This window comes from Erythrolamprus reginae, unplaced genomic scaffold (assembly GCF_031021105.1).
Source record: "Erythrolamprus reginae isolate rEryReg1 unplaced genomic scaffold, rEryReg1.hap1 H_1, whole genome shotgun sequence".
Classification (NCBI taxonomy): Eukaryota; Metazoa; Chordata; class Lepidosauria; order Squamata; family Dipsadidae; genus Erythrolamprus; species Erythrolamprus reginae.
The window spans coordinates 1,418,056-1,442,400 of record NW_027248462.1 but is presented as its reverse complement, the minus strand read 5'-3'; the positions used below and the strand labels follow the sequence as shown (position 1 = coordinate 1,442,400).

The following is a 24,345-nucleotide window of genomic DNA, read 5'->3' as shown; positions in this document are numbered from 1 at the left end:
AACGCAAGCCTACTGAGCCCACCAGAAGTTAGAAAACAGGCAGTTTCTGGCTTCCAGAGGGCCTCCGTGGGGTGGGGAAAGCTGCTTTTGCCCTCCCCAGGTATTGCATTATGGGTGGGGGCACTCATGCACGCGCACACTCTTTCGGCACCTGAGGAAAAAAAGGTTCACCATCACTTCTCTATCCTATAAAAATATCTAGACAATATCAGATTAAGGAAAGCTGCTTTGACATTGATTATCTAAAAATGTATTATTCACCTAGAAATGAAATATATGACCACTGATAATTTAAATTAGTAGTTTGAAAAGCTATGAACATTGTCCAAACTAGGGTTTAGCTCATGATGCACCTTTGCTTTCCAGGTTTCAGAGGTGTTGGTTATCCCCATCAAGGTCTCCCCTTGGGAGGTAAGAATCCTGTCTTGGATATTTCTTCTTCGTTTTGTGATTTTTCTGCCCAGCTGAAGAGGCATTTCTTTTCTAAAATGTTGGAGAAATAAAAATAAGGAAAGATTCATGCACATTAGAAATTACATTGGTTTCCCCCCCCTGCAGAATAATGTACAGTAACATTAGAACAGGGTACAAATTACTAGAAGAATCATCTCTCACACTAATAAATCCATCTGAATTAAAACAAATGTAAAGTTAGTTGTGAAAGTTTAATACCTTAGCCTTTTCAAAACTTACATTTAACTATAAAAGTAAAAATTTCCTATTAGCTGAGTGATCTATACAATAAAACTAAACAATCATAGTCAACAACTATTGTTTTAAGAAAGCCCAAACCTCAGATAAGGCACCAAACCACATATAATTTTGTCCTCCATAAATAGTTTAAACTGAAGTTGACTTTGGACTGACCAGACGTTCCTACATTTTTTCCCTCTTAACATTTCTGTGCAAAATATATCTTGCTCAAAGTATTCCTTTTTAAAAGCTTAGTGGTCCACCAGGTGATTTAATTATATTTTTTAGTTAAAAATAACCCTTCTTTTTCCTGTATTGACTTTCTGGAATCAGTTGATTGCCTCTTAGGGATCAAGTCTTGTAATGATTAATGTGCTCTTTCCTTTTTTGTGAGATCTTAGATCGTTTATTTAATTGATAGCTCTTGTTGGGTCCATTTGAATATGATCGCTCATAATACTTGGCAGCAGTCAGCCTAATTAGCCCATTATTGTGGCAGATTCTTTTTTAAGTGTTTTTCTTATGCAAATCATGTTTTCAGTTTCTTGCTTTGGCTTCTGTGTGTGTAAACTATATAGATTATATATGACAATTATTATTATTATTATTGTTGTTGTTGTTGTTGGCGGGCCCCAGGGGAAGAGCCTTCTCTGTGGCGGCACCGGCCCTCTGGAACCAACTCCCCCCGGAGATTAGAACTGCCCCTACTCTTCCTGCCTTCCGTAAACTTCTTAAAACCCACCTTTGCCGTCAGGCATGGGGGAATTGAAACATCTCCCCCTGGGCACGTTTAATTTATATATGGTATGCTTGTGTGTGTGTCTGTTAGTTTGTGGGGTTTTTAAATCTTTAAAATTTTAAATTGTTTGATTACTTATGATTTGTTTCTACATGTTGTGAGCCGCCCCGAGTCTTCGGAGAGGGGCGGCATACAAATCCAAGTAATAAAATAAAATAAATAAAAAATAAAAAAATTATTATTATTATCATCTGAGGAATATGACAACAGGATGGTGGATGAAATGACCCAAATGGCAGTAAAGGGAGATAATAATAATAATAATAATAATAATAATAATAATAATAATAATACTGCCATTTGGGTCATTTCATCCACCATCTTGTTGTCATATTCCTCAGATCACCCCAATTCTAATGACAGAACCTTCCTTATTTTGCATGCAAACCCAGAGATTCTCCAGATCTTTACATGTATTTTGAATTAGTGTTGTTTTTAGACTTTCCTTAACATAAATGGCTACTCCACCTCCCCTTCTCTCTATTCTATCCTTCCTATACAGTGTATATCCTGGTATGGATATTTCCCATTCATTAGAATCCTTAAACCATACTTTCTTTTTCTCCACAATCAGGATGTCTGGTGTGTTACGCTTCAGAATTCGGTCAGTCTGAAGTCGGAAGTCCCACAGTAGTTTTGCTTGCTCATTTTTGACCACTTTTTCGGGCTTATGATCCCACCAGTTCTTTGCCACTGGTAAATGTTCCAGTGTAGGCACAAGTTCCAGTGTAGTAGTAGTAGTAGTAGCAGTAGTAGTAGTAATAATGTCTATATAATATATAGAATATATAGATATCTGACTCAGGGGTGAAATTCAGTAGGTTTGGACAGGTTCTATAGAACAGGTGCTGGCAAGTATGCGCAGTTCGGAGAACCAGTAAATCGCATCACTGACTGGCCCTGCCCCCCCCCCCCTGCCCCCCCTCCTTCTCTCCTTCTTGGGTTCATACATACAGAGCAATATGAGAAGGAGGCAAGTAGCAGCCAGGTTGAATGCTAGAAGACTTGGCCGAACTTTTCTTTTGGTTCTGTGGGCGTGGCTTGGCAGGCTTGGCTTGACCCCACCCCCTAAGCCACACTCACAGAACTGATAGGGGGAAAAATGTGAATGTCAATCCTGGTCTGACTTCTCACTCTGCCATCCCACAGGTCTTGGAGCAAGAGGCAAACCTTCCAAAGCAGGTAAAAGGATCTCAGCTTCCCCAGTTGATACCTTTAGGACACCTGAAATATATAGAGGGCAGTCCTCAACTTGCAATTGCAACTGAGACCAGAATTTCTGTTGCTAAGCAAAATGATCATTGAGTGTGTCCCACCTGATTTACTGACCTTTTTTTTTTTTGCCATGGTTGTTAAGTGGATCCCTGTAGTTAAATGAATTACATGGTCGTTAAGTGAATCCAACTTCTGCCGTTGACTTTGCTTGTCGAAAGCCAGCTGGGAAAGTTGCCAGTGGCAATGACATGATCCCAGGACACTGTAAGCATCGTAAATACACGTGGATTGCCAAACGCCTGGATTTTGATCATGTGATTCCGGGGCTGCTGCAGTGGTCATAAGTGCAAGGACCAATTGTGAGCAATGTTTTTCAATGCTGCTGTAACTTCCAGTGGCCTCTAAACAAATGGTTGTAAATCCAGAACAATCTGTAATGTCAAGCAACCAGGGAAATCAGGTGATTCAGGCAGTTCAAATGAATACTGTATAAAGATTTATTATAAGCTTAAACTCTCTACAGGATTCTGAGCTCCTAATAGTCAAAGGAAATGAGCAGGAATTAAAAAGGCATTCAAGGTGTGCTGAACTTAGATATCTTGTGAGCACGCAGGGACTTATGACTGATGACATATTTGGCCCCTCCCTCAGGCTTAGCCTGGTCATCTCCTACTCTGTATTACATTCCAACACAAAAAGACTAAGCTAACTTTCATGCAACAGCTCACATACTTACATTGCTCAAATTGATAAAAACCCAGTTGCTGTGACCTAGAGGTAGAGCTCTTGCCTCACAATCAGGAGGTTGTGAGTTCAATCCTAGGTAGAGGCAGATGGAGGTTTCCTGCTTGGGCAAGAGTTTAGACTAAATGACCTGTAAGGTCACTTCAAACTCTGTTAATCTGTAACCTGTTGCTGTCTGCTTAAAAGCAAGAGCAAATTTTCATTTTGTTACCACGTATGGGTTCTATACTGGTTAAGCCTATACAGAATATTTTTAGCATTCAGTTGGAAAAACCAGAACCTTCACAGTATTCAGCATGTAAAGGCGGGACTCTTTCTTCCCATCATTCTTTGTTCTCTTTTAAGCTTTACAGCTTGATTCTGTCCTGTGTTAATGCAGCCAGGAACTGTGTTGGCGTTTTTGGCAGCTGCTGCACACTGCTGGCTCATTTTTAAACGGTAGTCCACTAGGACCTCCAAGATCCCTCTCACAGTTACTACTGTTGAGCAAGGTACCACATATACTGTACCTTTTTGCATTTTGTTTTTCTTGCCTAAATGTAGAACCTTACTTTTTTCACCATTGATTTTAAAAAGCACCCAATGTTCAAATCTGTCAAGATCTTTCTGTACTTTGAGCCTATCTTCTGGAGTGTTGGCTATTGCTGCTAGCCTGGTTTTGTCTGCAAATTTGAGGAATTCCCTATTTATCCCCTCATCCAAATCATTGATGAAGATGTTAAAGAATACTGGATCTAAAACAGAGCCTTGGGGTACCCCACTGCATACCTCCCTCCATATAGATGTAATTCCAATGTGAGAATTACATGTTGAATGCAGTTGGTCAGCCTATTACAAATCCCTTTGGTGGTGATGCTATCTATCTATTTATTTATTCATTCATTCATTCATTCATTCATTCATTCATTCATTCATTCAATTTTTATGCCGCCCTTCTCCTTGAGACTCAGGGCGGCTTACAACATGTTAGCAATAGCACTTTTTAACAGAGCAAGGCTATTGCCCCCACAATCTGGGTCTTCAATTTACCCACCTCAGAAGGATGGAAGGCTGAGTCAACCTGGAGCCAGTGATGAGATTTGAACCGCTGACCTACAGATCTATAGTCAGCTTCAGTGGCCTGCAGTACAGCACTCTACCTGCTGCGCCACCCCGGCTATCTAGCCCACATTTTTCTATCTTATCAAGCAGTAGGTTGTGATCTATTTTATCAAAATCCTTTAGCAAATGAATGCTATATGTTCTCTGATTCATTGTTTTATTATCTTTGAATTTACCAAATCAATTTGTCCTTGTCACTTGGCTCCAAAAATAACACACCGTGTCTTGAAGCTGTTTGCTATGCAGAGCAAAAGAAAGTAAAGCTTCAAACCAGTGCTAAGGTCTAAGAAAATTCTGAATAAGTTAAGTCCAAATGCAGAACCTGTCTGTATGAATTTATAATCAACCAGAGACTACAGTTATATAAGCTGTTCTTCCTAGTTTAAAATTTTCATCTGCTACATTTGAGCCCTTCTCTTGCTCCTCTCGAAGCAACTTTTTTGCAATCTGACTTTCCATTTGTTTGTTTGGTTTTTCTTTATTTGTAAAATTTATTGGCTACCATATTACCACTCAGCAGCTTACAACCTTAAAAAGTTAAAAACTATACAAAACCTAAAAGACATAAACAAAATACTGTATAGATCCAATTATTGAGACCCAATTAAAAGATGGGGAGGGAGGGAATAGGATAAGAAGGAGGGGGTGGCGGGATTTGTTAATCTGATTTCTAATTTTATTCTTGATGCATCTCTGTAAAGATCTTCCCAAAGAAAGATTATTTTTTTATCTCCATAGAGATTCTTTTCTTTTCTTCGGCATTTCCTTCTCCTTACTTATAAATATGAATTTTCCAAACATCAGCATAATGAATAAGTATATAATATCTTTTAAATGTCACATATTTTAAATAGGGGATCTGATGCTTCACTCTGATCTTGCTTTGATGTAATTTTGAACCTTTGAAGAAAACAGCAAAAAATGTTGATTAGACATGCTGGGTTCACTTAATGACCACATGATTTGCTTAATGACCACACTGATTCACTTTGTGAAACTTGTAAAAATGGTTTTAAGATCAAGTTGTAATAATTGCAACAACGTATCACTAAAATTCTAGACTCAGCTGTGGTCATAAGTCAAGGACTACCTGTATGGTATCAACAGCAGCGAAACCCATAATACAGTGTTCTTGAGCTTGAAATACTAATGTATTCATCAGGGGTGGGTTCTACTGGTTGGCTCACTCCACTCACATGCAAACACATCGCCTCCTGTGATTTCATTTCTGCACACGCTTAGTGTTGAGTATTTAGTTGCTATTAATATTATTAGTATTAGCAGAGTTCAGCTGGCTTAACTTGCAACGGATTCAGCATGGCAAGAAATTGTATGGCTTAGAATCCCATTTGTTAGCAATGAATGATCACTCCTTCATAAAGATGAAACTGCAATCTTTACTTACAATTCTGTTGATGTATGTATCTACAGAATGCAGGCATAAATGCTTATATTCCAGTACATATTAGTAACTTCAGGATGCTTCCACGTGTAAGGATGCCTTCGGATTGATCTCACACATGTGTCCTTAGCCGAGGACAATGGAGCACACAGGAAGATAGACGGAGGTGGAAAGAAGCTCATCACAGCCAAAAAGGGAAAAAAGGGAGGAGTCATCTACACTGCCATGTTTATATAGTCTGCAGAATACATGCCCACTTTTGTCATCAAAAGGTGACACAGTAGTCAGTTAATTTGCGACCTGACCATAGAGATGTGTCTACAAGACAGTGTCAGCATGGGTTAGAGCAGTGTTTCCCAACCTTGACAACTTGAAGATATCTGGACTTCAACTCCCAGAAGTCCCCAGCCAGCATTCGCTGGCTGGGGAATTCTGGGAGTTGAAGTCCAAATATCTTCAAGTTGCCAAGGTTGGGAAACACTGGGTTAGAGTGGTGAAACCCAACACTCAGAAGGTGGATTTATCCCGAAACACAGCTGAGGACCTGATCAGCTGTGCTTCGGGTGAAGAAATAAGGGTCAGTATTAACCCAGGAGTGGGCAAAGGGGCTTTTTTCAAAGCAGATTAGGAGAAGCCATCCAAATACAGGAAAATCACCCAAAAATTCAGAGGAAAAGATGGCGACGAGCATGGACCGGCAGAAACAGAACCAGATCTGTGACACCCAAATTACATCACCAGCAGGTCGCTAACAGTTTGGGCAATCTGGTCTGAACCAGAAGGATTCCACTCCTGGTGTCCATATTCATCAGATATCTGGTGTCATAAAGGCAAGGGAGACCTGGGAAATCAGATACTGTAGACTAAGCTTTCTGGCATAACAATGTAATACATTGCTGTTGCATTGCTCAAGGGATTAAGAAAGGAGTAAAGGGTTGCTTTTAGGGATTGGTTCAGCCAGATCTTCACATTGCAACTAGTAGCCAGGGAAATGAAGAACAAAGGTGGCAACAAGGCAGGATCAGAGAAGATTATCAGGGGAAGCATTCAGAACATTCTTAGCTTCTGATTACTGTGAGCAAGTTACAAAGAGGGCTCATTTCTGAACACAGCTTGATAACCCAGGAATTAACCCACAATGGGTTTAGCTGCAAAACTGTGGCTACAGAGTGACAGAGTTTTCTAAAGATTTATCCCTCTAAAGGTTTAGACTCAATTCTCATTTTTAAAATGCACCTTTTAGGTATTCTCTGTCCCTCCTTATCTGAACAGGGAAAAAAAATACTTTACACATGTTCAGAAGTAATTATTTCCCGTTTTCAATGTCAACCCTGCTAGCTGAGCTTTAAGCAAATGAGGAGGATGGAAGACTGAGTCAACCTAGAGCCGGTGAGTCAGCAGAATTAGCCTTCTAACCACTGCACTACCAAGACTCTTAAGAGGAAAAAGTTCTAGAAGGGGAAAATAGTGTCTCTCTCTGCTTGTGTGTTGGTTTTTACAGTGTATTTTCTTCAACAGGATATATGGGTGGTGTTGGAGCTGGAAGCTTTCCAAGCAACGGGATGCAGAACGGATATGGCAATGGTAAGAAAGCTATACAAGCTATCACACAGGATTGTGACATGTAGGTACTGTGCAAATAATAATAATAATAATAATAATAATAATAATAATAATAATAATAATAATTTATTGGATTTGTATGCCGCCCCTCTCCGTAGACTCGGGGCGGCTAACAACAATGATAAAAACACATGTGACAATCCAATAATAAAACAACTAAAAACCCTTATTATAAAACCAAACATACACACAAACATACCATGCATAACTTGTAATGCCCTAGGGGGAAGGAATATCTCAACTCCCCCATGCCTGGTGGTATAAGTGAGTCTTGAGTAGTTTACAAAAGACAGGGAGGGTGGGGGCAGTTCTAATCTCCGGGGGGAGTTGGTTCCTGAGGGCCGGGGCCGCCACAGAGAAGGCTCTTCCCCTGGGGCCCGCCAAACGACATTGTTTAGTCGACGGGACCCGGAGAAGGCCAACTCTGTGGGACCTTATCGTCCTTCATAGAGTTGCACTAATGTTCTTGGACTTGCATGCAAAAATTCAAAACATGCCATCTTCTAATCAAGGAACACTTGGTAGGAGGTGGGTCAGAGTGACTACTACTAAGCCTAATGGGACAATAAATGTGTTATAAAGCAGCTTCTTTGGACATACTGTTTTGTACAGATTGTCCTTTCAGTTGTTCCTTCTTTGTTTCCATTTCTGCCATCTTGTTTTGGGAAACTTGAGACACAGGTAGTCCTTGACTAATGTCCATAATTGGGACCAGAGTTTCCATCATAAATCATTGCAATTCCAAGTCAAGTCAGATTCAAATTTATTAACAGTTTTAAGTGAATTGCCACAGTCATTGAGTGAACCCAGGCTCATTAAGCAAACACCACAATGGTAAGTGCAAATCTTTCTTCCAAAGGGATGGGTTCTTGCCATAAATCAACACTGTGGGATGCAGCAACCGGTCATAAATGTGAGTCAGTCACCAAACACCTGAGTTGCAATCATGTGAACATCGAGGTGTGTGACACTCATCCAGGTTAGGTCCCACAGAGTTGGCCTTCTCCAGGTCCCGTCAACTAGACAATGTCGCTTGGTGGGGCCTAGGGGAAGTGCCTTCTCTGGGTGGGGGGCATCCCTCTGGAATCAGCTTTACCCAGATATTTGTACTGCTCCCACCCTCCTTGCCTTCCGCAAGACTCTAAAGCAGTGATTCTCAACCTGGGGGTCGGGACCCCTTTGGGGGTCGAATGATCATTTCACAGGGGTCGCCTGAGACCATGGAAAAAGAGAACATTCCCATGGTGTTGGGAACTAAAGCCTTGGAACCTATTTTTACAATCCAACCAATCAGGCATTTACAGGGTATCCCTCTGACCCTCCTGCCAATCAACTTAAAGCTCTGTTGGGAGAATTGGTGCTACACTTATGTTTGGGGGTCGCCACAATGTGAGGAACTGTATTAAGGGGTCGCGGCATTAGAAAGGTTGAGAACCACTGCTCTAAAGGCTTGGGGCCATTAGACTCCAGCCCCATGGCTGATGAGTGTAGGTATGTCTGTTTCTGAATGGTAATGAATGATTTTTCCAATTAATAAATAATAAATGATTGAATAGGTGCAAGGATCAATCATTAGAATGGATATTTTTCAGCAGCATCATAACTTTGAATAGTCACTAAACAAATGGTTGTTAAGTTAAGGATTACCTGTGTACAAATTTTTCCCCCGAGCTAATCCAAGTTTTTCACAAAGCAGATAAAAATAATGGCTGCATATCTATTTCATGCAAATTGTTCCTGCTTTTCCCTGGTATCACTAATTCAAAAACATAGCTGCATAAATGTAGCGGCCCCAAAATGTTGTTGTACATCACTTGCTGCAATAAATAGATATGTCCAGAATGTGGAGCTGTTGACCAACATATTAAAAAAAAAATCTGTCTCTTTTATCTGAATTCAGCTGTTTTAAAATACACAGTCGATAATTCAAGATTGATGGCTTGAGTTTCTAGCTGACTAGAAAGATTGTATCTTCTTTTACTTTTTCAGGTTATGGAGCTGGAGGCAATGGATTTCCTCTCGCTGGAGCTCAGCCAGGTGGAAATGAGGATGGGTGGCATTAATTTCTCACATTTGTTATTCTCCTTTCCTCCAAAGAATTTAGAGGAATGTTTTAACATAACAACTGATAAGGGAGGGTAGGAAGCCAGATGGCGATCTGCTTAAGCCTTCTGGTCAGGTTGATGACAAAGGCCGTATTTGAATATTGGTTGCTCATGTCCAAATTCAGCAGCTGCCGCAGCTGCACCATGTAGTATGGATGGGAAATACACTTGGGACTGAGATAGTAGGAAGAAACCAAAGAGGAGGAAAGAAGTGGGCTACAGATCCATCAGTCATAGATCTCTAGCTCTAGCTTATTTGGGTTATTATGGTGCGCTTCAGCCAAGAAAGTGTGACAGTTAGGGAGCAAGTCATTTGAGCCGGCAAAAGTGTAAGTAACATTAGTTGAAAGTGCAAGGCAATTTATGTGAGACCCAGACAAATATACCAGAGATGGGTTGCTAGTGGTGCGTTCCAGTGTGCCGCTCCTGTAGTGGATTGCTGATTGTGCAATTTGCGCATGATGGCTCTGGTGCTGTCTTTGTTGGACTGTGCACCATCTTTTTTTCCTAATTTTTGGTGATTTTTTTTTTTTGCTCTCTGAGTATGGACAGAAGGAAAATCATCCCTCTGTACAGGCGCAGAAGCAAAAGTGCACGAGGGGATGCACGCATACGCACAGCATCACAATGCGCATGCAGGGCACCGGTAAGGCAGTAAGAGGAACCCGCCCCTGAAATACACCAATTCCATTCAGTGTAGTTCAAGGCTCATGGTAATTGAAATGTTCTTCTGAGTATACTCATGGTTGGAATACCAGGCCCAGTCGCTTATACTGCTATACTGTAAGTATAGGATCAAATAGTATACTACTTTCCCATATTGTCTTGCAGTTCTTGCAATTGTAGTCCCAGCCTATCTAGAAGGTAGGAATATCTAATATTCATCTTAAAAAAAATACCCTACTCAGCTGCAATGCTTTCTTTTTCCAGTGAGATTTACAATTAGAAGGATCAGCACGAGCAAATGTGTCCATTTCACAGTATGCTAAGCCATAATTCCTTTCGATCATGGTTTTTGAAGAAGCCACACTGGGCTAATCCATAAACCATTGATTCTAACTGGCTTTTACCTAAGACTAAGCAAGTAATTATTATCTACTATATTTATTTATTTTTATTTAATTTATTTATTTATTTATTTATTTATTTATTTATTTATTTATTTAGTCAAACAATTATAGGGTGGTAATTTGTACAAATAAAACATTAGATAATTAATGATAAAAAGTAACAAAAGAAGACAATAGGACATGGACTGTAGGCACAGTGGTACGCTTATGCACGCCCCTTACAGACCTCTTAGAAAGGGGGAGAAGTCAATTGTAGATAGTCTAAGGTTAAAGGTTTTGGGATTAGGAGTAGAAACCACAGAATCAGGTAGTGCATTTCAGGCATTGATTACTCTGTTGTTGAAGTCGTATTTTTTGCAGTCAAGTTTGGAGCGGTTGACATTTAGTTTAAATCGATTTCATTCTCTTGTGTTGTTGCTGTTGAAGGTGAAGTAGTCATTAACAGGTACTAGTGGAGTGCAAAATATCTCCAAATCAACTTGACTATGGCTTAAAATGCCATGCAAATCCAGTCAGTCAGTCTGTGAATTTTAATCAGGGCTATGGGAATAGGTTTTTCCTGCCACTTCTTTATTGTACCAATTTCTAGTCTGAAATTATCCCAGTATTGTATAGACCAGGGATGTCAAACTCAATTTCATTGAGGGCTGCATCAGGGTTGGGTTTGACCTCAGGGAGACAGAGTGGGCCTTACCAGGCTAGGTATGGCCAACATGACTTCATTCGTTTTGGGGGTGCCCGTGGTGGCCAGAGCACTCTGCCAGTGAAAATGGGCTCCCGAGCTCCCTTTTCAGCTGCAATGGCCTCCTCTGCCATGAAAAGGGAGCTCGAGAGGAACCCTCTGCCAGTGAAAAGGGAGCTCGAGAGGGTTGCATGGAGCCTTTCCAAGCTCTATTTTCCCTAGCAGAGGCACTGCGGAGTGGTCCTTCACTATTTCCATAGCAGCCGCATAGGTCAGATGTAAGCATCCTGTGGGCCGGATCTGGCCCTCAGGCCTTCAGTTTGATACCCCTAGTATAGACCATATCTCAGTGATGACGAACCTTTTCAGCAATAAGTGCCGAAAAGAGCATGCAAATGTGTGCTCGTCTAGCCCACAGCCTGGAAGAGGAGCTGCCCATAGTATATGCGCATGCCCCAAATGAACTTCTGGTTTCCAAAGCGCGTGTGCTCCAGCCAGCTAGTCTTTTGGGTTTCTCGCAATGATCAGCTTGTCAGCACACATGCTCACACAGGAAAACAGAATGCCCGCTCTTCCAGTTTCTGGCACTGTTGCACACATGTAGGCTAACTGATTGGTGTGTGCTCAGGTGCACCAGAACTCGTAAGATGGCTCCACATGTCACTTTGGACACATGTGCCATAGGTGTGCCATCATGGCCCTATCTGTTTTATGAGGTGTTGAGTAGCTCCATTATCTGATCCCATTTGGATCAGATAATGACATAAATTATGGTTTGTCACATAGTCAATCAGATGTTCAGACAGAATTTGGCATTTTTATCCACCTAAATGACAGCCCAGGTTCAAGACCCAAACGTCACATGATGGGGTAGCTCTTGTCCCTGCCCCAGTTCATACCAACCTAGCAGTTTGAAAGCATGCACATGAGAATAGATAAACAGTTACCACTTCAGTGGGAAGGTAACATCTACCTGCACTCTGTGACATCATGTTGTCCATATGACATGGAAATGTCTTCGGACAGCATTCGCTCAATGGATTTGAAATGGAGAAATGCAATATTCAGCAATAGCTAGCGAAGTAAAGTCTGCAAGTATTCATTTATTGTTACTCTCACAACTAGTATTCCCACTTTCTCTTACCATTTACAACTATGGATTTGGGGAGTGAATACTTTTTTCGATTTGAAAAAAAGTAGATTTTAGGAAATAAGCATATTTGTAAGAAATTAATCATAATCAATTTTGAATAATTGAATCAGTGCTGAAATGCAGGCTGTATTAGCAGACGGTAGCTAACCATGTTTTAGCAAATTCAGCCCACGTGGTTTGTTTAAAGCCAGGGTGATGCAGTGGTTAGTACTGCAGGCTAATTCTGCTGACTGCTAGCAATTCTTCAGTTCGAGTCTCACTGACTCAAGGTTGACTCAGACTTCTATCCTTTTGAGATCAGTAAAATGAGGATTCAGGTTGTTGACTCAAACCGTTTAGAGAAGGCTGTAAAATACTGTGAAATAGTATAGAAGTCTAAGTGCTATTGCTGTAAAATTCCAGGATGTCATGCAAATGCAAAAAAAAAATGTTAATTGAACAAACCATAGTTATGATGTTGGCTTAAGTGTGTCATGCGAACACAATCTTTAGGCTTGTTTCATTGACAGGTGCCCAGATTCCATATGGCAGTCAGCTAGGCGGTCCAGCTGCTGGTGGTGCTGCCTCCACCAAGTATGGAGGTGAGTCTACAAGCTATGGCAGAATGAAGAGCAATATTCCTCCGCCACTCACTGGCAAACCAACAAATCTTTGTGCAGCTTGAAGCTAGCTAAGTGAACTTTTCCAAGTGATTAGCAAGCTCTGAGCACCAAAGATATGACCTCAGAATGGCTTGAGCAAAAATACATTGGCCATTTTTTGGTTTTATGAAGCCTTTTATGATGGCTTCCTCTCCACTAAAAAAAAAAATCATATCCTTTGAGGAAGGCAAAGAGAATTTTATTTGGAAGAACCACACTTATCCTCAACATTCTTTCTTAAGAGTGATATCCTTCTGGAGAGAAAGTCACTATGGATGATGGAACTTCTGTTCTGTGTCATTCTTTGTCAAGTGGACCAGGTGAAATTGAAGCCTTACAGTATTTGAAAAGAAACCATCACAAAAACAACATATATGATATTAAAATGTGTTCTATCTAACGAAATAAAAATGAAGAATTGAAGCTGAGAAAACAGAGAGCAATAGAAAAAACTTGCTCTTTCTAATGAGCTCTCTGTTATCTCACGTTCAATCATCTTCATTTTTATTTCATTAGAAAGAACATGTATTTTTCTACAGAGGGCGATAGAAAAAATCTTGCTCTTTCCAATGAAGATGATTAAAGGTGATAAAACAGAGCTCTCTGTTTTCTCACCTTCAATCATTTTCATTTTTATTTCATTAGAAAGGGCACAGGTTTTTTTCCTATCGTATATGTTGTTTTTGTGATGGTTTTTTTTCAAATAAGGCTGCCAAAATTAGTCAAGTGGACACCTGGTCCACTTGACAAAGAATGACCCTTCTATTAGCAGAGTACCACATTGGGTAAAGCTGCCTTAGAGCTTCAGATCCTTGGGGAGAGGGAATGCCTGTTCCATTTAATTGGAATTAAATATATACTGGGAGGGAAGGGAGTGCCTCGGTTCCAGTTCATCTTCTGACTGCCATCTCTGTTACAGGTGCTGGGCAACTTCCATACAGAGGACAACCACAACAACCAGAAGCTACCGGCATGGGAGATTATGGTGCTGGCAGATACGGTGTGTGTAAAGCAGAATCAATTGTAGTGGGATTATTAATGCACTATAGAAGAATAGAAAAACAACGTAGATTTAAATCTAATGCTAACTAACTCAAGGTTTAGTCTTTCTAAATACCCCAGTTTTTAAGACGTTTAGAAAGGAGTTCTGCCTATAAACAGATTAGAGGAGTGATGGCGAACCTATGGCATGGGTACCACAGGTGGCACACAGAGCCATATCTGCGAGCCATTGCCCTAGCTCAGTGTCCATGTGTGTGCTGGCCAGCTGATTTTTGGCTTGCACAGAGGGTCTGGTAGGGCGTTTTTGGCTTCCAGAGAGCCTCCAGGGGGATCGGGGAGGGCGTTTTTACCCTCCCCCAACTCCAGGGAAGCCTTTGGAGCCTGGGGAAAGCGAAACACAAGCCTACTGGGCCCACCATAAGTTGGGAAACAGGCCATTTCCAGCCTCCAGAGGGCTCCCCAGACATTGAATTAAGGGTGTGGGCACTCGTGTACGCACGATAATGAGTGTGCATGCTCTTTTGGCACCCGAGGAAAAAAAGGTTCGCCATCACTGGATTAGAACATTTATAGACAAAGCTATTTCTTCCCCACTAGTTAACGCTTTTAAGAACCGAAATGATTCTCCATGTATGACATATCCGAATAAAGTTATACTTTATTATCAGTATGAGGAAGAAGTCCAACACATAAGGGTGAAAAGGATTATACCAATTGAATTCTTCTTCAGGTCAAAGAAAGCAACAATAGTATTGCTGGAAGGTGCATTGAAGAGTTGTCTTCTTGGAAAGCTGAACTGAAATTCAGGAGTAGATTGCCTGGTGCAGAACATTTATTTCTTTGTAAACCACATATTTCACACTGAATATTTCCTTCTAGGAGACCCCAGCCAACTGCCATATGGTGCTCAGCCTGCTGGTCTGGGAGTAGAGGGTAAAGCAGGACCATTTGGTAAGACTATGCGTTAAAAAAACAAGAAAAAAATAGCATATATTTTCTTGTAACGCACCCCAAAGTTGAGAAGACTGTATTGCATCCCCCTTCTTCCTTCCTTCCAGGATCAGGCCATATGATGATGATTATTATTTATTATTTATTAGATTTGTATGCCGCCCCTCTCCTCAGACTCGGGGCGGCTCACAGCAGTGATAAAACAGTATACAATGACAAATCTAATATTAAGTGTAAAATAACAATTTTACATTAAAGACCTAAAAAAAACCTTATATAAAAACATACACACAAACATTCCATACATAAAACTACATAGGCAAGGGGAGATGTCTCAGTTCCCCCATGCCTGACGGCAGAGGTGGGTTTTAAGAAGTTTACGAAAGGCAAGGAGGGTGGGGGCAATTCTAATCTCTGGGTGGAGCTGGCTCCAGAGGGTTGGGGCCACCACAGAGAAGGCTCTTCCCCTGGGTCCCACCAGCCGACATTGTTTAGTCGATGGGACCCAGAGAAGACCCACTCTGTGGGACCTAACCGGCCGCTGGGATTTGTGCGGCAGAAGGCGATCTCGCAGATATTCTGGTCCGGTGCCATGAAAGGTTTTATAGGTCATAACCAACACTTTGAATTGTGACCGGAAACCAATCAGCAACCAATGCAGACTGCAGAGTGTTGGTGTAACATGGGAATACCTAGGGAAGCCCATGATTGCTCTCGCAGCTGCATTCTACACGATCTGAAGTTTCCGAACACTCTTCAAAGGTAGCCCCATGTAGAGAGCGTTACAGTAGTCGAGCCTCGAGGTGATGAGTGCATGAGTGACTGTGAGCAGTGACTCCCGGTCCATTATTCCTTGCCAATATGGGCTTTGGAAGGAAGAAGTTCCTACTTAAAAAGATAATTTATTTTTTATTTTTATTTATTTATTTTGTTGGGTATACATAAGATAATAGACAAGAATATAAACATGATTTTGAATACGTGAAAAGGATACAAATAGGATAAAAATGGCAGGCATGTTGGTGTGTGCGCTTATGCATGCCCCTTCCAGATCTCTTTGGAATAGGTCAACAGTAGACAATCTAAGGTTATAGTTGTGGGGGTTTGCGGAAGAAACCACAGAGTTGGATAGTGAATTCCGGGCATTGACCACTCTGTTGCTGAAGTCATAGGACTGACAGGACCGACACAGACTTCAGAGGATAATCAGAACTGCAGAAAAAACAATTGCTGCCAACCTGCCTTCCATTGGGGACCTGTATACTGCACGAGTCAGAAAGAGGGCGGGAAAAATATTTACTGACCCCTCACATCCTGGACACAAACTGTTTCAACTCCTACCCTCAAAACGTCGCTACAGAGCACTGCACACCAAGGCAACTAGACACAAGAACAGTTTTTTCCTGAACGCCATCACTCTACTAAACAAATAGTTCCCTCAACACTGTCAGAATTTTTACTAAATCTGCACTACTATTACTACTAGTTTTTCTCATCATTCCTATCATCCTTTTCCTCCCACTTAGGACTGTATGACTGTAACGTTGCTTGTATCCTAAGATTTTTATTAATATTGTTTCTTTATTGCTTACTTGACCCCTATGACAATCATTAAGTGTTGTACCACATGATTCTTGACAAATGTATCTTTTTCTTTTATGTACGCTGATAGCATATGCACCAAGACAAATTCCTTGTGTGTCCAATCACACTTGGCCAATAAAATTCTATTTTATTCTATTCTATTCTATTACGCTTAAGTCAGTCCTAAGTTGGCTTAGTTCTAACTTGTCTAAGCCCAGTATAAGTATAATGCTGCAGGCCAATGTACTATGTTGCAAGCAACCTTTGTAGGTGTGACATCAACCTCAAAATCCCTAGATTACATCTATATGAAATTTTCTTGTATCAGTGGAATTAAAAATTCACTTAACTGCTTTTTGGTCTCTTTCACCCAGGTGGGCCACATGTAGGATATGAATCTCAACCTGCCCAGGCGATAGGGTTGGATGGTAAGAAATTGAATCTTCTACAAGCTAGGATGGAAATGGAAATTTAGTAATAGTTTGTCATGAAAGGGAAAAAGTAATTATTATTCATGTCTTCCTGAGAATTTCAAAGTGTGAGTGACCAAGTTAGAAAGCATTTAGCATATGATTGACATAATAAAGGAGTATCAATTTTACTCCTGCATCTTTGTCTTTTCCTTCATTCTCAAATTTCTGAGGCGCTGTTAGGCCAGCCTGTTAAAACAAGCCCAGAAAGAGAGATTATTCTGCTTTAAATGAATGATGTATTGTACTAAGATATGGTTCAATTATGTTTTCTTGAATAAATTGCAGTCACCTAGGTTTACACACCAAATTGTTAAAAATCTTGATTTGCAAATCAAAGTGGATGAGTATATTAAGCCAGGAGGGATTCCTAACTAACAGAATGTACTTCTGGTTGCAGAGGTGCAACTTTTGACATCACCTTTCTTAAAATGCAATTTAAATAGCAAAATAACCTTAATGTGCCCATTCTTTCAAAGAAATAAACTTTCCCACCCCAAAAAGCTGCAAATCATCATTTCCCCCCTTTCCACTCCAATGCAGATCTTAAAAATCAGAAATAAACAGACACACACAAATGATAAAGCTTTTGCATACAATTGTGTCATATCTTTAGATGATTAGTTGCTGTTGACGGAATAATTCAGAGAGGACAGTCTGTTCAGTGCTCCTTAAGTGTTGTATTAGATATGGAAATATATTGTATTGCCTGAATTGGATATGGTTGAAGAATAGTTCTCAGATTGCCAGCAGAGTATCCCAGGAGACCCAAAATATACTTTCATTGGTTTTCAATTATCCTATTTTACATGGAAAACGTAAGTACTGTACATACTTGATTGAAGGTCACTATCAGTAAGCAGTGGTGAACAATACTTCCTAGATTCCCATTCAAACTATCAAAACATACAGGAGAGAAGCATATTGGCACAAGGGATTTGGTGTGATTTCCTATGTTGCACGTGTCTCCCTTTCCCTTTCTCCATCCTTTGCAGGAAACGGAAACGGACTAGGATACTTGAACAGTAGAGACCTTCAAGCTAATGGACTGGGGGCAGGTAAGGTTAAGTGTGAGCCTTCACTCCACCCCCAGAAAAGACTCAAATCTTTATCCTGCTGCTAGTTATGTAATTAGCATTAGAGTGTTCTGACAGTCCTAATCTTAATCTTCTCCCTTTGTCACATGATACCAGCTTTATCTCGCTGTAGCCCATGATTTAAGCAGTCTTATGTTGATTTTAACACTGCTAAAACCAACACAGAACCATGATGGGCAATGGGCATTTTCTGTACTATTCTCCCCTCCCCCTTTTAGATGGGTTGTATTTATTTGACCAGAAAAGCTTTGATCAATGGATCCTGGAAAAGTCCCTGTATTTTAAGTGAGATGCTGTTAGCTGTTCATCAGCCAGTCAGCAAATATCCTCATTACTACCGGTATCAATAAGGACATTTAAATAGCCAATCAGAGTGGTAATAAGAATCAAAATAGCACACCAGTGTCTAATCAGGATGATATAAAAAGAGCATTGGCTGAGCTGAGTTAAAGAGCCGTGATGGCGCAGTAGTTAGAATTCAGCAGGCTAATTCTGCAGGCTGCCTGCAGTTTGACAGTTCAAGTCCCACCGGCTCAAGGCCAAGACGTAGCCTTTCATTCTTCTGAGGTGGGTAAAATGAGGACCCAGATTGTTGAGGGCAAAATATAAACCGCTTAGAGAGGGCTGGAAAGCACTGTGACGCAATATTTAAGTGATATTGCTATTACCTGGGAGAAAAGGCTCATAGTACCATCAAAGATTATCTTGCCATTCATTGTGCTTAAATTTTGCCTCTTCTTTTATCTGGCAGCTGCATATGGTCCCCTTGCTGCAGGGCAAGCCCCAGGAGGATACGGCGGTCTGCTAGGCCCTGGACAACCAGTAGGAGGGTATCGTAAGTAGCACCACAGTTCTGTTTTCTCATCTTTTTTTTCTTTTTTCTTTGGCTAATATCCTAAAACTGGTTGGCCTCAAATAAAGAGCTTCCAGAGTTTTGGAATGAGCAATTATTTTTCAAACTATGTGTCTGGATAATTCTGGAGTCTTTCAATACTGCCCACAGAACTGGCAGTAAAAATTTCTGAATCCCATCATTGGAAGGCTTGTTTTATATAGCTACCTTCAACATTTTGGACCCCTCTTAGTGCTTACCTAAGTTCATGGTCTTTCTTAAGGCACCAGGCTAGAAGCCTGGAGACTGAGTTTTAATATGGATTGAGGCATGAAAGCCAGCTGGGTGACTTTGGGCCAGTCACTCTCTCTTAGCCCAACTCACTTCACAGAATTATGGTTGCAGGGAAAAGTAGGGAGACCGATTATTGTATACAGTACGTTCACCTCTCTGAGTTACTTCTAAAGTAATAAAGATGAAATAATTAAACTCTAAAGATTTAAACCCTACAAATAAGTCCCTCTATCCATCAGCACTCTGCAACCAACTATATAACCAGTGAAACTGAAAAAATCAGAGCATCATGCTCTTATTTGCCACCACTACCCCTTAAAAATATAGGAACATAATTCAGAAATAATCAATTTACAAACACTTTCAGGAACAGCCCTAAATAGAACACTTCACGATTAGCTAATCTGGATGTCCCTGAAGCATGAGTGATAGGACTCAGATCTGATGGTTGACAAACTACTATTAAAAGGACTTCAAAGTTCTGTAACTGTGGAAGATTTTAAAATATACTTGGCACATCATTGGCAACTCTATATGGCCAGAATATTGAAGTCTATTTACATCTTGTGTGCACCTGAATATGGGCTAGACATCTCTGTAGATCTTCTGGGCTTTTTTGGAGGGCAAATCCAGAAAGAACAGCTTTCTAAAGAAAGCTTCTCTTCCCCACAGGTTTTCCTACTACTATGCTGCCTTCTGAAGATGATATTATTCCACCTCACAAGCAGTTTTAGATAGTTTTAATTACTGTATTCTTTTTTTTTCCTTTCAGAGGTCTTTTTTAACTGAACAAAAATCACAGTGACTTAGCCCTGCCTTTAGCACAGCAAAGCAACCGTCTTAAATTCAAAATAGATTAGACTGCAGTGATTCACTTAACAACTTAGCAAAATTGATTGCAAAATGGAATAAACTGTCACTTAAAACTGTCTTGCTTAGAAATGGAAATTTGGGGCTCAATTGTAGTCATAAGTCCAGGATTATCTGTATAACAGAATATCTAGGGCATTTCTAAATAGCACTATTTCCATTCTGCATTCCCACCAAATTGCTTTAAATCTAGCCATGCAAATTGTCTTCATAAATTCAAACTTTGAAATGCATGAGCCAATCAGGGCCCTGCCCCAATTTATTTTAGAACTACCTACATAATTTATATTGCACTAAAATATATATTGTGATAGTGAAAAAATAGAACATCATTCCCCCAGTATTTGTCTCTATGGGATATATCCAGTGAAGGCCTGCAAAACTTTTTACTACCACACTGTGGACGTGGTTTATTTTGTGGGTGTGGTTTGCCAGCCATGTGATCAGGTGGGTGTGGTTTGACAATCATGTAACGGGGGTGGTGGCTTAAAGGTCATGTGACTGGCTTAAAGGTGGCTAACTTGACATCACTCATATCAGGGATTTGAGTTAGGGTTAGGGTGCCTGGCCTTTCCTCGCCTCAAAGAGATACAATTTCCAAATCTATTTACTATTACTGAACATCCAAAATACAGTATACTATTTAATTCTATGTATATATGCCATGTGTGCATACATATTACCAGAGGCACACAAAATATACATTATCTGCTATATAAACTGTATATGTATATACACACACGCATAGCACTTCTAAAATTATACACATGCAACTTCATTTACTGCAATAGGAAAAACATACCCAGAGCCCAGAAAGGGGGGGGGGGGAATTCAATTTTTTCCTACCGGTTCTGCGTACCTGACCAAAATTTTCCTACCAAGTCTCTGTACCTGTAGGAGTCCATCACTACATATATATATATGTTGGGAAGGGAAATAATGTCTGCTGAGAGACAGCATGAACAGGTCACTGAAGTTTACCTATAGAATAGAAGAAAGACCAGCCTGGAGCAGTAAAATCCCTTTCTTATTCCACACACAAGAGAAAGAAAGAAAAAATGCTAGTATAGACTCATAACCTCATTAATGCTTCCAGGACATGTTTATGCTATGATTGGATAGGCATTGGGAAAGTATGATTAAGTTATCTCAGGGTGTCCAGCAAATGTGGAAAATGGGGAAATCAGGGAATTATCAGGGAAATCGACGGTTCAGGAAATATCAGGGAATTTTATTTATTTGTTTGTTTAGCTATTTGTTTATTTATTTATTTATTTATTGGATTTGTATGCTGCCCCTCTCCGCAGACTCGGGGCAGCTAACAACAATGATAAGAAACAACATGTAACAATCCAATTTAATAAAACAACTAAATTATAAATTATAAATAAATTATCAGGGAATTTATTAAAAAATGGAATAAATAAGGGGGGGAAACCAAACTGTATTAAAATGTTTAAAAGTCAGGGGGAAATAATGTAAAACAAAATGGATCGTGCTGCCTGGCAGAGTCAAGCAAAAATGAGCATAACTGGCAACAACTTGCTTTCTCAGCTACCAATATTTCTCCACGTTTTAGCTGCTTGGTATGATGTCAAACCACGCCTTAACTAGATCGCACCCTACCAAGATTGCAAGTTACAGGGAAATGTCATGGAAATATCAGGGAATTTCAAAATGCTTTCCCCCGGACACCGTTATTTGGATTCATTTTTGGAGTGCTACATTTTGAACACAGATATGAAACAATTCACATTCAATTTTACTAAATATAAATTTATTGCTTAGAATTACATAAGGAAAAATTTTCAATCAAGAATATATTAATTCTTGGTATTCTTTCCCTTTTGGTCTAGGAGGAAAGGAATCAAAGTATGGAATGAATGGATACATGGGAAACGGCTATAGAGGTAAGATTAAGATGAAATTCATATATCTCCTGTTTGGTTGATTTTTTTGTTCACCCTCATACCTACCATCAGTCAAAACATGCATTCTGTTCTTATATCTAGGCATATACTGTATATCAATAGTTGTATTTAAATCTTTACTAGGTTCCCTAGTCATAATGTAATTTATCATTATGGATGAACCCAGTCATAATGTAATTTATCTTATGGATGAACCCAGCTATTCTGATTTGCAAAACATGGTTTGAAGTTAGCTTGTGGTCAACCATGGTTAAAACAAACCATAACCAATGTATTATGTGAAACCAGTCACCATCTTTCTTGCAGGCTCTGGGTTTTCAGCTTAGGTGAAAAGTATTAGGTATTGTTAATAGAAATCAGTTATATATTTCAGCATCATTTGAAGAAAATTATGACATTATTTGTGCTTTTGACTATTTTGGTTTGTTTAAAAAAACCTTTACTGGGTTACGGGAATATATGCAAGGAAGGTGAATAATTTTGAACGTTGGGGAAGTGGCTACCTAGCTAATTATGTGGGGAATAAGACAGACATTTCCAAAATCATCTCATGCTGTCTAGCAGTCAGTCTCTATAAATGGCAATGCTGGAAAATAAAATAATGGCTGCCTTTGTCTTTACTTTTTTCTAGGTCGCTGCTCTGCTGGAAAATGCTGAAAGACAATACTGCTCTGCAGAACTTCCTACACCAAGCTCTGACATCTAGGCAATCTCTGGTGCTAAATTAAAGACCAACAATTGCGTTCCCAATATAAATGGCTGTGTCTTTTTCCTTCTGTATGTTTTAGTTTATCTTTAGGAAGGTTTCATTTTTTTTTAAATAAAAGAGTGAAAAACATTGCATGTTAGTTTTTAAAGCTTTGGTCAACAATATTTCCTGAGGACTAATAGTATGTTTGTGACCATATTACACAGAGTTTGAGAAGCTAGAAACTGCTTCCCTCTCCTCCCCCCCCCTCAAAAAAAAGACATACCCTGTGAATTCCCAGATTAGGAGGCAATCTAGAGATGTTTTTCATCTAATTATGTATCTGGACGCCCAGACATCAATGTCTTTTTACATAAGAATAAATCCACCATTCTCAATGTCTTGCATGCTTGTGGCGTCTTTGTTAATAAAAACAAACTTTGTGTATTTGTGCATATTTTTCAAAAATCCCACTGAATATCTTATCCATAAACTAAGTCTATTATGCAGCATTTTGATCCTTTTCTCATCCTAAAATTGATAACATGGAATCTAGAAACTGATTCAAAAGGTTGAAAATACAGATGAATGTTGGCATCTTCAGGTCAATTATTGGATGATAAATTGTTATTTCTTACATTAAGGATACATATTATTAGCTTACATTAAAGAATATTGCCATCAAAATTCGAACCATTAGCATTTTAAGCTTCAGAGATATTTAAATGATTGGAAAAGATGATTAAATCTTATAAAATCAATAAGCCCATAATTAGTTTTTATACATACTGTTTATTAATTAATCATTTTGATATGCACATTTTTAAAAGGAATTGGAGACCCTTATTTTATCTAAACAATACGAAACCGTATTTTCAAACCGTATGTTCAATCGTCTGATTCTCAGAGACTACTTGGGATAAATTTCTGCAGTTTTCTTGGCAAAGTTTTTTCAGAAATGGTTTGCCATTGCCTTCTTCTTAAGGCTGAGGAGGGTTAAATGACTGGCCCAAGTCAACCAGCTAGTTTATGACATCTCCAGGCTTCTACCCTAATGACAATAACTACTATATCAAACTGGCACTCAAGCTGGTTCCAACTACTTGATTAATTTGTAAGGGACTCAAGTTTTAGATTAATTAGTTTTAACTTTAAAATTGGATTTAAGGTATTTTTATTGTTTTTTACATGTTGTAAGCAAGAGAGGACAGGCATATAAATCAAATCAATCAATCAATCAATCAATCAATCGAATAAATAAATCTTAGCATTTGTTAGTTGCTCTATTTCTTTTTCATACACATAAACTCAGTCTAAGATCTATACCACAGATTGATTGATTGATTATTCATTCATTCATTCATTCATTTGCCGATGACTCTAAAGTGTGCAATAGGG

General features: G+C 39.6%; 1 protein-coding gene across 2 annotated transcripts in view; it reads left to right on the top strand.

Moving 5' to 3' along the window:
- The window catches only part of LOC139155237 (spidroin-1-like), a 42,941-nt gene extending 19,596 nt beyond the window's left edge, over positions 1 to 23,345 (top strand). For both annotated transcript variants that reach the window (XM_070730348.1, XM_070730346.1), the window contains exons 7-18: positions 367 to 411; positions 2,642 to 2,674; positions 7,473 to 7,538; positions 9,567 to 9,614; positions 13,097 to 13,168; positions 14,148 to 14,228; positions 15,110 to 15,181; positions 17,140 to 17,193; positions 18,231 to 18,293; positions 19,084 to 19,167; positions 22,185 to 22,238; positions 22,891 to 23,345. In XM_070730348.1, coding sequence (XP_070586449.1) covers positions 367 to 411; positions 2,642 to 2,674; positions 7,473 to 7,538; positions 9,567 to 9,614; positions 13,097 to 13,168; positions 14,148 to 14,228; positions 15,110 to 15,181; positions 17,140 to 17,193; positions 18,231 to 18,293; positions 19,084 to 19,167; positions 22,185 to 22,238; positions 22,891 to 22,916 — 698 coding nt within the window. In that variant the 3' untranslated portion in view covers positions 22,917 to 23,345. The remainder of the gene's footprint in view (positions 1 to 366; positions 412 to 2,641; positions 2,675 to 7,472; positions 7,539 to 9,566; positions 9,615 to 13,096; positions 13,169 to 14,147; positions 14,229 to 15,109; positions 15,182 to 17,139; positions 17,194 to 18,230; positions 18,294 to 19,083; positions 19,168 to 22,184; positions 22,239 to 22,890) is intronic.
- The last annotated feature ends 1,000 nt before the right edge of the window (positions 23,346 to 24,345 follow it).